Source organism: Athene cunicularia, assembly GCF_003259725.1.
Source record: "Athene cunicularia isolate RWA chromosome 2 unlocalized genomic scaffold, athCun1 chr2_part1, whole genome shotgun sequence".
Classification (NCBI taxonomy): Eukaryota; Metazoa; Chordata; class Aves; order Strigiformes; family Strigidae; genus Athene; species Athene cunicularia.
In genome coordinates, this window is record NW_020799095.1 from 25,028,961 (window position 1) to 25,046,575 (window position 17,615).

The 17,615-nt window shown below is 39.1% G+C and overlaps 1 protein-coding gene across 2 annotated transcripts in view; it reads left to right on the forward strand.

Annotated features, from left to right (window-relative positions):
* The first annotated feature begins 16 nt into the window (after positions 1-16).
* Positions 17-17,615, forward strand: part of ICA1 (islet cell autoantigen 1) — a 71,748-nt gene continuing 54,149 nt past the window's right edge. The window contains exons 1-3 of one of the 2 annotated variants that reach the window (XM_026842601.1): positions 17-20; positions 13,690-13,728; positions 16,300-16,471. In XM_026842601.1, coding sequence (XP_026698402.1) covers positions 13,712-13,728; positions 16,300-16,471 — 189 coding nt within the window. In that variant the 5' untranslated portion in view covers positions 17-20; positions 13,690-13,711. Of the gene's footprint in view, positions 21-11,926; positions 11,975-13,689; positions 13,729-16,299; positions 16,472-17,615 lie in introns of those variants that run through there. The other variant, XM_026842600.1, reaches the window with a different exon arrangement.

A 17,615-nucleotide genomic window follows, 5' to 3' on the forward strand; every position in this document is an offset into this window, starting at 1 on the left:
ACAGCTCCGCCGCGGGCAAGGTGAGTGCGGGAAGGGGGGACTCGCAGGGCTCCGTGCCGGGTCCTGGAGGGAAAAACGGGTTCCGCCAGCAGCGGCTGTGGCCGGCGGCGGGCGTAGCCGGGGCCGGACCTGTCTAGGGGTGAAATTGCCGAGGCACAAGATGGCATCTGCCCCTCCTTTTTGCCTTGGGTTCCCCCTCCCGCCGTGCGGTTGTCTCGCCATGATTATTGCATTTATCCGTTTCTGCCTCGCTCCTTTCCTCCCGTCCGTCCTCTCTGGCGCTCTGCCCGCTGGAAGCGGGGAGGTTGGGGAGGAAAACGGCCGCTTCCCCGCAGCGGTTTCCGGCTGGGCTGCGGGCTGAGGCGCAGGTTGCCCGGCCGCCGTGTGCGCCGCTCTCCGGGCGGCGGCGGCCCTTGTTTTCACCTGAGGGCCTCGGGCCGGCTGGGGTACGAGGGGTGGCAGGGCTTCCCCTGGTAAGAGAACGCCAGTTATCAAACCAGGCACCGAGGCGTTAACGGCTGCTGGAGTTGGAATTAAAAGCCCCCGAACTTCCGATTTAACGCTTCTATTTTGTGAAAGGTTGGTCTTGGTAATCGGGTTTGTTCTGAGAGAAAGGGGTGAAGGGCACTGTGTTCTTTTATTCATCAGTATCATTGTGTGTATGTTCAGCGCCAAGTGTAAATAAGTCGCCTGTTCCCCGCGGTTCTGTGTAGTGCTGATGGCCTCAAGGTCCTGCAGGGCCCCTCTTGAAGCAGTAGTTCAGGTTTGCCTTGGTTCAGATTTGTAAATGTGAAAATGAATCTGGTAATCTCAGGGCTACATCCTTTAACTCCCTACTCCCAGCTCACATTGTGGAGATATTTTAGAAGCTTGGCGTTGGAGTTGTTCTCTTTGGTTCTTTGTAGTATTTTGCCCCTGCCTTCAAGCCTTGTTTTAAACCAAGGTGGCTGTTTTATTTCCAGGAAGCACCTGTTGGTGGTTTCTTTCCACCCATGTTTCATTTTGTTTTCATTTCTCTCAGTTTCTGGATAGATTTTATTTAAAATAAAATCACAAAGCAGCTATAGCTCTTGCTCCAGAGCAGACTACTTGGAAATAGAGTGTTCTCATGTCTTGCTCTAGCAGGGCGGCTGTTGTAAGCAAAAAACTGTGTTTGATTACTTTTCCAAAGTGTTGGACAGAGAAAATGGTAGTCTGGGTTTTGAAGTCTGCAGTGCAGGCTGCATTTGGTTATGGTCTTTAATCTGATTTTTCTGGTAATCGACTCTTTTTCCACTTTATCTGTCCAGGGTTCCTGACGAGTGACTGGAAGTACCACTTGACAGTGCTATCTGCCTGGCACTGATTTAGGAGTTGCAGTTCTTAGTGGTACTTAGCTTGAAATCCAGGAACATCTCGTTTAGGCATCAGCAATTTTTTATACTGCTGTTTGAATAGAGTAGCCTACTGGTTTAAACTGCGTAACTTAATGATTTAAGATTTATGTTAATACCACTGAAGAAGGAATTTAGCATAAAGCCACAGAGCTCTTTTGAGTAGTAAACTGCCATAACTGGTATAACCAGTCACGTTTTTCCCATGACAAGCTCTACAGGAAGATGATGTGGCTGTTAAATGCTGACAAATCTTGGCTTAAATGAATTTCTAAGGTTTCTTTACTGTCAAAACTTAATGGGTGAAATGTTGTTATTTCCAGAAAGAGTCAAACAGTGCACTCGAGTTAGATGCTGCTAACTGGAATTTGCTGTCTTCTCGATTGAGAAAGAGTTAAGTGCTTTTTAGATAATGGCGACGTCTTCCGTTGTGTTTGTGGGAGCTGATTCAAATAGGCACGTTACTGAAGGTTTGCAGGTTCAAGAAGACCAGTTATGACTGTATGAAAGGGGAAAAGTTTCTTTAATATTTTTCTTCGCAAGATTATAATATTGGAGTGTGGAGGTAATCACATAGTGCAAGGTAAAATTTCTGTTGAACCCTACTACAGGGTTGGTTTCTTCCCCCTTAGCAGAGTTTCAAGCCCACCCATCTTGCCTGTTCTTCTCTGCTATCTATACAGGCCTGCTATATTGTTCTGATGAATTCCCAAGTAACCTTTTTCTGGAATAAATGAATAATAACAGCTCTTTTCACTCTTCAACTAGTGTTGAAAGCTGTTGGTACAAGTTGGCAGAAAAAAATGTGCTAATATCTCAGCTAAACTAGAAGTCAAGAAATGTCCTCAAAGACACTTTTTAATACTTTTTTTCAAAATCTTCTCCAACACTGTTGCTCTGAAGTAGTTGATTCTTCAAGATGTTTTGTCACTTCTCAACCATAAAATCACTCTAAAGACAAAATTATGCCACAGGATGCAGAAGCATTAAAAATACAAAAACCTGGAGTGTGAAGAGTGTTATACAAAGCACCAAACAGTCAAGAACAGTAGAAACATTTGACCTTTTATGTGTTGCTAGTAATAATAGTCTCATGGTATTTTTTCCTGTGTCTATTGTTGCCCATGGCAAACGGAGGGGCGTTTTGACCCATTAGGCAATCACTTACGTCAACCTTGGGAACTGCCTGTTCTGAAACAGTATTCAGCTCCATCTTGCAAGTAGCTCCATAGGAATCACCGCTGCTCTAGGAACAGTTGACTGGTTTGGCAGGATTTGAGAACAGTAATATAAAAGTTGAGTGGATTATGTATCTATCAAGAATATAACAGCCTGTACGGATCGTGGTGTTTATTCAAAGGGCAATGAAAGAAGATCACCCAGTATTGTTGTTGCTGTGCATGCTGAAACTGTTTTGTTAATCAAATCCCTTATCCATGGATGTGAAATGAGGGAATCTAGAAATGAGGGAATCTGAGGGAATCTAGAGAAAACTATTTTCCCCTGGCATTGTTTCCCCTCAGGTGTAATAGGATTGCTTCCTGGCTTCTGCATGAATGAAAAGGGAGGAGGGAGGCAGAAACCTGAGAGTGTTGACTGTGTCATCAATTAGGGTATCTAAATAAGAGAGCCATTAGTATGAACTTCTAAAACCATATATATTTATATTTAGTATAGTATACGTGTGAAAAAAAGTTTCGTTATTTTTTCATGTACATCTACTGCTTTTCTCATAGGTTCTGCAAAGGAAAGGTTTTCTAAGATTAAGACCCTAGATTGATTGCGGGTAGAATGTGTCACAAAAACCATCTTCATATTGTCTTTTATAATCTGTGCACAGCAGGTGTTCCATATGGCATTTTCTTTAATAGTATTCGGCTACTAAATTTAAAAACTGTTTTTTAAACTCAGAGAACAAATGTGTATTACAAAACAATTTGATAGTCATTTCAGAGAAATGAAGCAAGTTTGCATTTAGAATGAGATTAAATACTGCATATCCCCAGCTTTGCTCATTTGCAGAGTGAGGTTTGATTTGCCACTTCACAACTTATATTCAAATTATTCTTCCATAAAACACACATATCATTTATGATACTTGCCTGGTTCTTTCCTAAGGACATTTGCTCAGTGTTCTTCACAAATTTAAGTGGAACACTTAAATAAAAGACGTTACCTGAGAGCAAACTGATAATATATGCGTTCTTATATTATTTCACAATAAACAGCTGAAAAATCAGTATAATCTGAGACAGGAATTTAAATATCTCTGTCTTTATGTAAATGATATTTTGCATGCAAGATAACTTATCTCGAAAGGGCTTGTTGTTTGCTTGTCAATCTTCCAACTGTGAGTCTACCAGCATTTATTTGAAATATTCTGTTCTGAGATTACATGTACTATGTCATGACTACATGTGCCATTCTTATCAATGTTTTTGAGGTAAACCACTGATTTTAGGAATTTGTCATTCAACTGTTTAAAAAATGCAAAAAACACCCCAGCTCCCGGTGTCACTTCAATACAAGTTGTACTCTAGAAAGGAAATCACGCCTGTAAGTTTGACTTGATCGTTTTTGAAATAATATGACAGGCATCTAGTACCCAATAGACACAAAATTGTTTCTTAGAGAGGAACGCTAATGTTTGACTTGGTCCTTGCACTTCGTGTGAGCAAAACCAGGCTTTAAAACACATGGTGACAGTGCCAAATTTCCACTTTTTCATGTTGGCTAAAACTTGCCTCTAACTGCGTGAGTACTGAAAACCAGTGCAGTTCAGGTGGATTGATACTCTTACGTTCTAGGTATAACTGAGTGATAATTTCCAGTGTGCCAGTTTGCTCTGCTTATCTGCCACGGTCTTCTATTAACTTTTACATATCAGAGTTGGGAACAGAAAAATAAGAGACTAAATGCTAGCATAAGAAACAGGGCTCTGGATATAATCCTCTGTTTAGGCTACACCAGGAAATTAAACAGAATAATTTCCTGTGTTAATTGTATATTCTAAAATATTAGAAGCATGGTAATTGTTTTTTGGAATAAAGTAACAGCAGTATTAAGAGCCGGTGTAAAATTCAGTGAAAGCCACGCCATTATAGATTTAATGTCAGTAGTAGTACTACTCATTTTGTTGTATGTACTGTTTATAGACAGGTGCCTAGATAGTGCTACAAAATGAGAAAAAGAAGACCCAAACCGTCTGGGGTTCTTCATACCTTGTGCATGATTTCTTAGTCATTTAAGTTACCTGCTTGTATTACTATGGTTTGTTCTCCACACAATTTAATAGCTTGAAAAAGAAAGGAAAAGGAGTGTTATATTGTCTCAAACTACCTCTTTGGAAAAGAGACTCCAATTTCTCTGATATTTCTGGTTTGAGTATGTGGTTGGGGTTTTTCTGCATGTCAGATTTTGTTTTGGGCTTTTTTTTTATCATTTGAAGGATCAAGACAAATGAATAAATGGAATGCAATAAATGAACTTATTGCTGGGGTGTCTCATAAACATTGATAGAGAGAAGAAGGAAATGGAAGAAATTGTATACACAGATGTTAGTTCCAGAAGTGCTTGCAGTGAAAGGAAAAATTGGTTCTAGTGGACTTATGGGATGTAGCGTTGTCCCAAGCACAATGTGTTACTCAGTATGCTGCTGAATCTTTTTTCTCCAGTAATTCAACAGACCATCATGAAATTCCGGTTCTAAGACAAGTGAGGTAGAGAAGTACTCCTAGTGCATGATTTAGTCATGTAGTTCAGGTGCTTCATGCAGAAACCATCATTTCTGTGCACTCAGAGGACAGCGGTGAGGTTCCAGTTCAGGTGCTCAGAGTTGCTCTTTGGAGGTTCTGTTCGCTGTCTGTACAGGGGCTTAGTATTGAGAGGCTTGTATGGTAGTTTAGGCACCACAGATAGTTGGGGTCAAACAGCATGAATTTCTTTCCCCCCTCAGCACCTCTCAGGTGTATGAATATAGCAGGAGTCCCTCTCTATACAGCAGATGCTGTTTCATCTTGTGCTTCTTTCAAGAATGCGTGAAATTTCTTTCTAGATGTCGGCTCCTGAAATAGATTGAAAGAGTAATTCTGTTGATAAAACTGCCTTATAAGATTGCAGTATTTCTTCTGAAAAGCTGTGGATAGTCTGTAGGTACATGCTTCCCAGGGTAAGTAGCAAGGCTGTGGATCTGTCTGAGACAGAGGAATAGATAGAAAGTTGTAGTGGATTAAAGGAACTGCTAAATGCAGCATTTGCAGACCAATTCTTCAAACTTTTTGAATTAATAAACAAGTGCTTCAGTGAATAGTCTCACAGAATGAAAGTGACTCCTGGATTTAAAGCTAAGTATGGATTAGAACATTGGTGATGAGCATTAAGAGCTTTAGAGGAAAAATTAAATCTTGTCATTTGCCATATTGACATAATTTAAACTCTAGATTCATTTTAGCTGTATGACAGTGATAGCTATTCGGGTTGTTAAGAGTATGAATACTTGTATTTGTATAATCTTGACACTGAATGCCTACATAGACCCAGACTTCAACTTTAACTCATTTCCTGCACTAATAGTATGGATAATTCAGATCAATAGGCTGCTCTATTTTCTTTTGCTTGGGAAAGGCAAACCGAAACTCGATTTGAAGCTCCTGATCCATGTGTTCGTAGGCACATCAGAGAAGGTATAACTGCCCTGCCTAATCTTCATCTTGCAGTGAGACTGCTTCTTGCTTTGGAGGCCCATTTGCTTGATTCAGTCTGGTCACAGCTTCAAGGGAGCAGAATGGGGGAGATAAGCTGTCAGCCAAGAGCTCTTGGAGGCACAGATGGCATTGATTCCCTCACCTAAGCACATTTTCTTCCCTTCAGAGTATTTTACATAAGTGAAGCTATCACCGTTAACTTTTACAGATAGAACTCCTTAAATTTTTTTTTTTTTTTTACTTAGTACCACTCTACTACTACTGTATTAAAAGTTTCTTGGAAGATTATTCATTTTAATAAAATGGCTGTATTAAGTAAATCAACTGCAATGCATGAATCTGCCATATCTGAAATTGTAAATTGCAGAGGTTTTAGGGTGCAGAGCACCTGTTGGGATTTGAAGAACCACAGAACGTATTAGCTGCTTTGAAAGGACAGTAAACTGAGAGGGCAGTGCTATCAGTGAAAGCGCAGACTCTTCTGTGTCTTTTTTGATGAACGCCTTAGTTTCACATAAGGGTTGCTGAATTCTTTGCCTCTCATTAAGTTCCCTATTGTTTCTGGATGCATCTCAAAGAGTATATTCAATCTACTGCCTTCCTACATAACTATGCTAGGTCATCTTTGGATGTTAAATTTGATCTGTAGATCAGCATTTATAATATTTTTGCAAGGATTTCAGGTCATTTCTTGGTTTTGGGAAGTTGTGATTAGTTTAATAGTTTCTTTTAGATACAGTCTTCTCAGTTGAAAAGATTCTTGTTCATTGTCTCTGGTTGCTTCCTGCTTTCTTCTACATCATCTGTTAGCTAAGAGTAGAGTAAGAGCTGTGTAACCAATGCTCAGCCAAGGAGAGATATTTGAATTAGGGGGAAAGATTTTACTTTTTGAAAAATTTATTTCCTCATAACCTAGGAGAGCATTAAGATCTGAACTTTACCTTGCCACATGACACTTCTTATATTTATGCTCACCAGAAAATTATCTGAGTGATATTGATGTACAGGATTGTTTATTATCAATTTAGCTGTTGGAGAGAAGGCACTGATACAGTCTTATGAATAATCTTCAGATACTACTCGCATAAAGTTGTTCAGCTCTTAGGAAACTGTACAACTTATGCTGCAACAAGGTGTAATGTAATAAAACTAAAAAGAGAAGCAAGTATGTACAAACGTACAGAGCAAGAGCTGGAAGGTAAGCCTAGGGTCTAGACTCTAGATCACTCAAAACACCATCAAAGCATTTTCCTGTTTGCACAGAAAGATGTAGATGCTGTATTCAAATGGTATTGGAGAATACAGAGAATTGGAGGATTTTCCATAAGAGAAGTGCTGGTTGCTAATGAGCGTCCTTAAGTTTCATTCCATCACCATGGCTAATAAAATGTCTCAGTAGGAAGAGAGGGTGATGCAGTATGCCAGAAATATTATGAAGTTCTGTGTTCATTCCAGCTGTTTTGGCTTCCTGTGGAAATCATTTGCGGGTAAATAACCTACAGCCCAGGTATATTCTGCCACAGATGCAGAGATGCCATAGTTGGCTGTTTGCGGGGCCGTCTTGGTTCCAGCATATTTTGTTAGCTGCGGCAGAGCACTGCGTGAAGGTAAATGTACCGCTTCTGAAGCCAGGCTGAGGCTAGAAACCATTTGGCTGTATTTCAGCATCCAGGCCGATAGGCTGTGCAAGTCCTGTCTGGTATCAGTCTGCAAACGGAGGTTTGTGGAACACAGTGCTGAGGCTTCTTGGTGGCTCCTCAGAGGGCCTGATAGGGATTTGCAAGGTTTCAGCAGGGCTTATGAACCCAGCTGGTTCAGTGCTGTTGTCCCTTGTGTTCTGGGTGGACTTGTTATGAATAGGGCCAGTTCAGATTTAATGCTAAAACTGAGGTAGCATTTGTCTGTCTGAAAACACTGGGAAGCACTTGCAAAATTACTGGAGCCTTGTGTGGACTTCTCCAGGAAAACTCAGTTCCAGTTCCAGCACTGTGCAGCCATAACTGTAATGCCAGCTGTAATGTAGCACTGCTTTTCCTAGCATGCTACAGAGCACCTGTTTGCTTCCCTGCCCTGCCTACCCGCCCCCCCCCCAAGTATCCCAACCTTTTGTTTGCCAAGATAAAGGCTGTCTGTCACAGAGATCACAAGTCTTGCATAAGTCCTTATCAAAGATAATGGAAACTTTCGATACAGATGCTTTCTGATGGGGTGGTGATTTTTTTTTTTTGTCTTTTTTTTTTAATCAGTGTCAGCATAATATTATTTATTGAAACTTTCTTTTTTTAGTCTTGATAGCCTGGGAAGAAAAAATCAAAAAAAAAATCCCTTACATCAACTCCATGTAGCAAATTAAGCTTGGTTTTACACATAAAACTGTATGATAACGTAGGTTAATTTTAAATTTGATTGCAGTTTTCAGGGAAGGTATTGGTAGACTCTAGTTACTGTCATGTGCTTCCATTGTATACAGTCAGCTTTGGCAAAGAGCAGCTCTCTTGTTACTTCTGTTCGGGACACTTATGTCTTGTTCTTCAAAAGCGTAACAGAGTTCAAAACCTAAAGTAGTCAGAGGTTATGTGCTCAATCCTTGGTTTCTCTCTGAAGCCTCAGGGCCAGCATTTCACAACTGTAGGGATTCTTTGTTACGTGGTTATGAAGTATTCCTTTTAATCCCTGGATACCTCCCTGGGCTGTTTCCAGTACCCTTTTATTAGCATCTCTCGCTTTTTGTGGCCAGATTCATGACTTTGGGATTTCTTAAAAGAAAAAAAAATTCACTGCTTTCAGCTATCCCAGATACTTTTAATAATGTCCTTTATTACAGTTGAGCCAGTATCTTAACCTCTTTGGTTCTTGAGCTTGGAATAGACTGTAACAGCACATCAAGTTAGAGATTATAAAAATAAATAAATTATGTCCCTGCTAAATGACTGCGGTGACAATTTACGTTGTACATGTAGCAGCACCTGAAGAATGGAAACTGTTCGTGTTAAAAGTTTCACCATGAATGAAAATAAATGACTGAAAGGTAAGAATATTGGAGATAATTCTTAGGAAGAAAACATACTATACTTTTGTGTGTGTAGTCACAGTGGTCATGGTGCAATGTTATTCTGCTGTCTACTTACACCATTCTTATGGAAGGTGTTCTGTATTAAACCAATGGTAGCAGCGAGCTTGCTGCTCTCCATTCTCTTCTTTTACATCGTAGAAATTTTCACAGGATCACATAGGTTGGAAGGGAGCACTGGAAATTACATAGTCCAGCCTCCTGCTCAACCAGGCCCAGTTAGAGGAGATTGCTTGGGACCACATCCAGCACTTGCTTTACTGGGCAGCTCGTTCCAGTGTGTTGACCACCCTTGGGGTGAAACATTTCCTGCCTGTATTCAGTTGGAATTTCACACGTTCATGCTGTGTCTGTGGCCAGTTGTCCTTCCAGTGTGCATGTCTGAGAACAGTTTGACTGTTTGCTTTACATCTCTCATTAGGTAGTTGTAGGCAGCATTAAGGCTTCCTGTTAGCCTGGTGGTCTTATAGCTGAGCGAATATGTTAGAGGATCCATACCCTGAGCAATGGACTCACTCCAGTATGCCAGTGTTTTTGTTGTATGGAGAACCCAGAACTGGATACTACTTCAGATGTGGTCCCACAAGAATCTGTAAGGATTCTATGGGACACCGTTGCAAAGACATTGCCAAAATCAGCATACAACATCCACTGCTCTCTCCCCTCATTCACCAGAGGCAGACATCTCGTAGTAAAAGGTAGGTGGGTTAGTCAGGTATGATTTGCCCTTAATAATCCATGTTGGCTGTTCCCACTCACCTTTTGTCTTTCATGTGGCTGGGAATGGTTTCCAGGAGGGTTTTCTCCATGATATTTCCAGGAACTGATGTTGCAGTTAATGGGCCTGAAGTTTCTGCGATCCTCTTTGCTGTGTTTTTTGGATAAGGATATGGTGTTTGTCTTTCTCCAGTCATCAGTCACCTCTTTTGATCACCATAACCTACAAGAGAACAGAAAGCACACCATTGCAATGGCATAAGCCAACTCTCTAAGCACTACAAGATCCATCCCATTTGATCTCATGGACTCATGTATGTTCAAATGGCTTAGGTACCTCAGCTCAGTCTTTCTGTAATGTGGGTAACAATACATACCCACAAACCCTGACAGTAGGCTTGGAGAACTAGAGAGCCACAGGGCAGACCTTCCAGTGAAAACCAAGGTAAAAATGTGCTTCCGCCTTTCCATATTCTTTGTCATGCTGTGGCTCTGTGTCTTCCTTAGCCTGCCTTTTGCTCCCAGTGTTTTTACAGAGCACTTCTTGCTGCCCTTTGCATCCCTTGTGAGTTTCAACCCCAGCATTGAACCTAATTCCATCCCTGCATACCAAGGCAATGATTTTGCATTCTCCTGAGTAACCTATCCCTGCCTCCATCTTCTGCATGCATTAGTTTTGCATTTGAGTTCATTAAAATTAATCTATCGTGGCCTTCTGCCACAGCGGCTCAACTTTCTGCCCATAGGAATGGACTGTTCATGCGCTTTGAGGAAGCTGACCTCAAAGATCACACAGTTGCCCAGGGCTCCTCTTGAAAACCCTGTTAAGAATATGACCAATGTAATAAGACTGGATGTTTCTTACAAATAAAATCCTATCATTACAAGCTAAAAATAGATATATTTGCAGTAGAACTCAGATACAGATATGAGAGTTCCTGTAATAGCACATCAATTACATCCAGCTCAAGTAAATACTCCTCTATTATGTTCCTCTACCTTTGTTTCTGATTTTAATATCTGTTAATATATGCTGTTTCCATTTCAGTAGAGCTTAACTGTGATGCTGAAACATGAAATAAGAATTAGTTTACAGTGCTGCAAATATTACAAAAGTGTATCTAACTTGAAACAAAGTCTGTGTGAATGGAAATCATTTAGGGTACCATTGAGATCAGTGGGACCCAAACCAAATGCACATTTGTGGTCTAAATTAACAGCTAAAAGAACAGTGTAATTGTAGTGGACATCCAGGTTTTCCAGAGTGTTCTCAGTCAGTGAGAAAGGTGAAACTCAGCTGGGTCTTCAGAGGCATAACTGGTTTCTTTATGAAAGTTCCTTTAACAGCATCTGGAATGAATGGGATGCAGAAACATTCTTGATTGAAATTATAGGTGAAATGCTATTTATCAAAAGTAATGTGATTCTTTTTGAGCAACCACAGTTCTGTTTTCTCAGCGCCAGTGCTTACTAATCTGTATGGTACAAACTGAATTCTCACTTAGGAATTAAAACAGGCCCAGGTATTGAGCTTGAGCACTGAGCTGCTGCTTGTTGATGCTGTTTAATTGCTGCCGTCTCCCTGGCATGGTTTTTATCTATACCACCAAGAACTCTCTGGGACCTTTCTCTCTCCTGGCATGTTTTCAGTGATACTACATGCTAGAAACCATTTTCAGCAGGCAGTGTAGGTAAGACTGCACTTGTGTTTCCTTCCACTCTAATGGGCCATACACTATCCCAGCAGGTCTTGTAGCCTCAGACACCTCAAATGCCATCATGTCACACAGCAGGACAGGGAATACATGCCCTCATTCTCATACCATGAAAACACTGTCCTGATAGCTGTGGTACGGTCCTCACTTTGAACTAAGAGAATCCCCACAAATAATATCTTAAGGCCATAGGAGTGCTATATGGGACTGGGAAGAGTATAACTAAGATCCCAGAGTCAAAATACAAGGTCAGGTGTTTAGGAAGAAAGAGCCTGAGCTATGCTTGCAAATGAGAACTGTTTCACCATGACCCTGATATAGTTTTCTTAAAATGTTTTTTTTTCTTTTAGAGACATAATTTCCAGGAGATTCAGGTGGACATGTACAGTGTACAAGGTCAGTGCCTTAGTCCTGTTCCCTCTGCTGGTCATTTACACTTTGTTCCACATAATAATGTGTGCTATTCCATCTAGATAGACTATTCTTCGCTTCCTGTCAAACCAAGTGTGCTGCTGAGTGAGTGAGTCATGGATGTGTATACAAGCTAAATCCTGAGTTCTTATCTCGCTCGCACACACCCACGGTTGACTTACGGAGGACGAGTATTAAAACAGTGAAGCATAAAGGTGTTAGAAAACTGGAGTTAATGTTGCCTGTGCCTTATGGCTCTAGGAGCTAGCAAAACCAAGACCGATGCTGTCCATTCTGTATATTGTGTGACTCAATGGTGTTGTAATGCAAAAACCAATCTGAAACCTTTCTTCCTCTGCTGGTCTTTACTTTTCAACTCTGCTCTAAAGACAGAGTAATGAATTTCCTGCAGTACTTATAAGCACTTCACAAAAATTCCAATTCAGGAAAATTTCCTGCTCTGATACAGTCTTGCAGCATTTCACGGAACTTTGCCAGAAAGTTTCATAGGTACTGACAGTAGAGAGGTTAGAATCAGAAATCTGGGATTTGGCTCCAAATGAAAGTGCGTGTGCTTTATGGCTGCGGGAAGCACTCAGGTTGTTTGCATTCCCTTGTTCAGGTTCCTGCAATCTGTTCCAGTCCCTTTGCCACTCCAGTGCTAACCATACTGTCTGTAAGCAGCACAGAGCTAGATATGTTTTCAGTGTCACATCTCCTCGTTGCGGCCCCTTTTCTCTCTCACCCAGATTAGTGCCAATGTTCAATTTCAGCACCATTACCTTCCTTGCTGCTTTTTTTCATTACTGTTTTCTCAGTCAGCTTCATATCTTAGTGCAGCCTGTTGGTGTGTTACTTCTGTGCCTGCTCTTACCAAAGGCCATTTCCAGAAGCACCATCTGACCTGCTTCTTTTTGGTCTCTTCTGTGATCATGCTGCAGTGCCTCTGTTCACAAGCTGGCTGTGTGCTGGAGAATAGACTCCTCTCTGAAAGCAGCAGAGGAGAAGCCAGGTGCTCGTTGTTTATAAGGAGTGTCTGGCTTCGCTTGTAAATTTGGCCTGGAAGGACTGTGCTCAGTTACTGGTGGGAAGTGATGTGCGTACCATCTGGTCAGCTCAAAGTACAGTGGGAGACTGAATATCCAAGCTGGAGATAGATACCAGCTTATAAAATCTGAAGTCCAAATGCATACATATCATATTCTATCCTCAGGAAATGTGGTGTTCCTCATAGTAAAAACACCTGATACTTAAATTTCGCATCTGTGGCTTAGTAGCTAGTGTTTTTAAAAAAACAGATCAGTGAGACGTGGGCAAAAAAAAAGTAGCTGAACTGTGTTGTGGGTAAAACATTGGGGAAAAAGAAATTTGGCTGAGGAGGATGCCTAGCATGGGCAATTTTGGCTTGTGTTGTCAAAAGTCACTGAATTTATGCCAGGTAAATTTGCTTTTGCCTGGAAAATTTGCTAGCATATAATAATTGGCAACATCAGCAACAAATTTTAAATGTCTTTATCATGTTTTAAGCAAGAATTGTGTGTTACATGAGGAAAAAGTTTTCTGTTGTAACATGGTAAATAAAATACTATGCTGCAACATAGTAATTTTCTATGTGAAAAGGTAGGCGTTTTCTACTGTTTAACTTAAAAATTATGCTTTAAAGATGTTTATATTAACTGGTAATTTCTTATCTTCCTTAGACATCTGAAGAAAACAAGAAATATGGAAGGTCATAAGTAGTAAGTACCTTGTTAATTTTTTCTTATTCTAAAGAAGTGATGGTTTTTGGCATGTTGATTTGTCATAGCCTGAGTCTAACACACATTATGTTCTGGTATCTAGTATTTATATGAAGTCACTGGTAGACATTCTGTTTAAAAAGAATAAAAATAGAAAATTAATGACTGCCAAACAGTGGAAAAACAAGTGAATTGACTAGATAGAAAAAGATCATGTTATCAATTTCCTGTTTAATGGAAAGAAGAGCATGAACTGTTGTATTTAAAGAGGTTTATCGATGGTCATCAACTTCAGAATAAAGTACATCCTTATTTTAGTTAAATTTTCTGATTGTTTAACAAAACCTAAGTAAGTCCGTGATTGCTTGACATGAAATCCATTTTAAAAGGCATTGACAAATGTCTACCAGTAAAAATTGTCCACTGAATATTTCAGTAATGGGATTATAAATCTTTCATTATTTTAAGCATAAATGGCAGCCAGGAAATTCTCCAAATGAAATCAGAAGCTGAATTTTTGTGTAGTGGTAAACAATTATATTCCTCTTATTCGTTCAATTGTTTTATCAGTCTCTAATTCAGGGATCTCTATTAATCCTAGCATTTTAGTTTTTTTCTGTGACTCATATTAATAACACATTTTTATTCTTTGCACCATGCCACCAGAATTTCTAGTGACCTCGAGTGAGGTAGATAGCAAGGCAGGTTGACATCAGATGAATTATGGTCTTATCTTCACTTGACCAATGAACTGAGATATCAGTTATTTGCACAGCTGTAGCAGAAGTTAAAGCACACAACTAGCTGGACAGCTAGGGTCTTTATACTACCTTGCGAGCAGGTTTTATATTTTTATTACTATTTTTAAAGTAATGCTACTTGATTGAACTCTCATATTCTGTTTTCTCATAATGCAGGGGGATCTTATTGTTATTTATTAGAGGTTGTAGATTTTGTACTTTAAAGATGCAGCATATATCAGGTCAATATAGGCGTCACTTGATAGGCTGTCTGATGTCAGAGTGCGTAATGGCTTCTTTGTTCAGAATTTGACGTGAAATGTTGTATGTTCTGTATATGTTGTTTATTTTGTGCTGTAGCACCAAGAAGGCCTTTATTTTAATTTTAATTAAATTCATAAATTAAAGTCTTGGAACTAATGTTTGGGTAGAATTAAATGGGTAAATATCTTTGCTTTTCAAGTTTGAGGAAGAAGCCAAGAAGTGCTGTGTATAAGTGCATTTTGAATTTTGTTCTTGCTCACTTCCAGTTTAATTTCTTACCATCTCTTTGGTGATTAAGGCACTGATTCCTAACTTGCCAATTAAAAATAACCAAAGCAAGTAACAAATCCCTGTGGAAAAAAACTTCCTTTTAAAGTTAAACTGTGTCACTAATAACTGTGTAGGGCAGATGTGTCACTCTTTGGGGGAGTACGTGTACCAACGGCTTATTGTTTCAGAATGGCCATAGTATTGCACAGCAAGCATACATGTATATCATTATATAGAGATATATATGTCTGCGTGTCTCAATACATGTTGATGTGTATATTGGGTCTGAAGACCTCTTGGGTAGCATTCCTGAGCTGTCTGTGTGTTGTGAACAGAGCTAGTAGGCACTATCTCAGTAATGAACCACAGTTTGTCCATTCACAGGCAGAGGATATCTTTTTTCAACATAAACTCAACCGCTTTAATTTTCCTGGAGTATTTAATATAGCAAGTTTTAGAAACCTTTTACTTCTAAAGATTGGCAAAATCACTGCAGCTTTTTATATCTGTACATCGGGGAAAAGGAATGTACTTTTTCAGAAATTAATAATGGAGTAACACTTCCTGAAAGAGATCAAGATTTTATTGTAAGGCTATATATTGAACCACTTTGGTATGGTTTAAATATTGTGGAATATGGAGTTTGTCTTCAGATTGCACTTTTTATTAGGTCTGCTACAGGAAATGCAAAATGACCTGTCAGTAGAAAATAATATTTGGAAAAAGATTGCCTGTCACGCACCTGCAGTTGTCATGTAGTCATTGCATAAAGATATGAGCTAGCTATCTTTCACATAGCATGCTCAGAAGAGATGAGTGTTCCTCTAATGCTTTATTATTCAACTGTAAAAAAGGGAGGGGAAGAAGTAGTCTAATTCCATTCATAAAATTAACTTTGTGAAATCCTGACACTGCTGAAATTGCATGAAAATTTCTGTCTGCTTAAGGAACTCTGCTAGTTCACTTGAAACTCTCCTATTAGTTATAAAAAAAGTTAATTCCATGGGCTATAAATGATTCCATAATACATTGGGAAGAATTCTCTGCAGCTGATTATTTGGCAGTACTACATACTAAAGACATTCAAAATGAAAGCAGTGTATAATTTTCCAAAGTAGGATGGGAAATATAGTACTAATTTAATTGCTTTGTTATTATTGCATAATGAAGAAATGCATGTTAGAATATACATGTCTTCACGCAAAGGCAATATTCTTGATGGAAAAAATCTAGCATGTTGGTCTTATTTTTTAAACATCCTATTGAAGTTTTGTAATTTTGTTTCTTAATATTCTAGCAATTATCCAAGGGAATTTTATGACCAATATGCTCAAAGCCAAGAAAAATCTGTGGTCAATAAAATGCAACAGAAATATTGGAAAACAAAACAAACTCTTATAAAAGTTACAGGAAAAAAGGAAGACGAACATGTTGTGGCTTCAGATGCAGATCTGGATGCAAAACTAGAGGTTTGTAATGTTTTCATAATGTGTCTTCTCTGTTTGTTAATTTTTAAAATGTTTTCATTTCCATCAAGCCTCTAAAGTGTACACATGTGTACACATATTTTAATCATTATTTTCTTGTAATATCTTTTCCAATTTCTGACAAAAGTACCTGTGCAAACATAGCGAATATAGCGACATTTTGTAACGCAAAACCCCACATCCCTTAAGCTATATTTGGAACCTAACATCTCTTGAATTTATTTTCAGTTTTGGGAGCAAGTTTTTTCCTTTTGTTGCAGAGAGCAGGAGATTGTCCTTTGTGCTTATATCATTTGTTCTTACCCTTTGCTTATTAGTTCAGGATTTTTTAAAAGTAGTGTTCTATAGTATATACAAATTACATCCTTTATACAGTTAAAAAATACCACATATACCAAGAAAACATACAACATACCAAGAAGGAGCAAGGTGCATAGTGAGCTCTGCTCTCTGGAGCTTTTGTGCAAGTAACTGACATGACCAGAGAAGCATCTGAAAGTCTGTAAAGTGTAACCAAGAGAAGGATTCCTGCTGTGTGACAAATACAGTCCTACTGTCAGTATCTTCAACCCCACTGGATTGAAGAGCTTGAACATCTTTGACACAAAGCAAAAGATAGAGAATGGACTTCTGAAGTGTAATAATCAAGTTAGTGTCCAACTACGTTTTATCAGTATTGTTTTGTTACATAAGGGTAAAAGTTTTGCCTTAATGGTTTTCTTGCAGTTTCTTAGAAAATTGTTGACTTAGGATTCTCAGTTTATTTGTGTTTTAGCTGAAATAAGAGGCTGGTTTACAATAAACAAATCTTTTCAGTTCTAGCTATAATAGTGATAACTTACTACATGATGATTCTATCTATGGGGTCTTCCTAATGGGTTATAAATGAAGAATATTGATGTAAAACAAACTGGAAGGATGGAACAGTATTTTACAAATACATACCTGAGTTCCTACCATATTTACTGTGTTGCGGATTCATCAGGAAGAATGATTTGTTACCTAAGATGGTATTAGAAATAGGGAAACTTGGGTTTACCAGATAAAAAACTATAAGCGTGTTTTCACTAGGACAACTTCTCAACTGCAAGTCACACTTTCAGTTTAAAAGACAAAGCCCATGTAG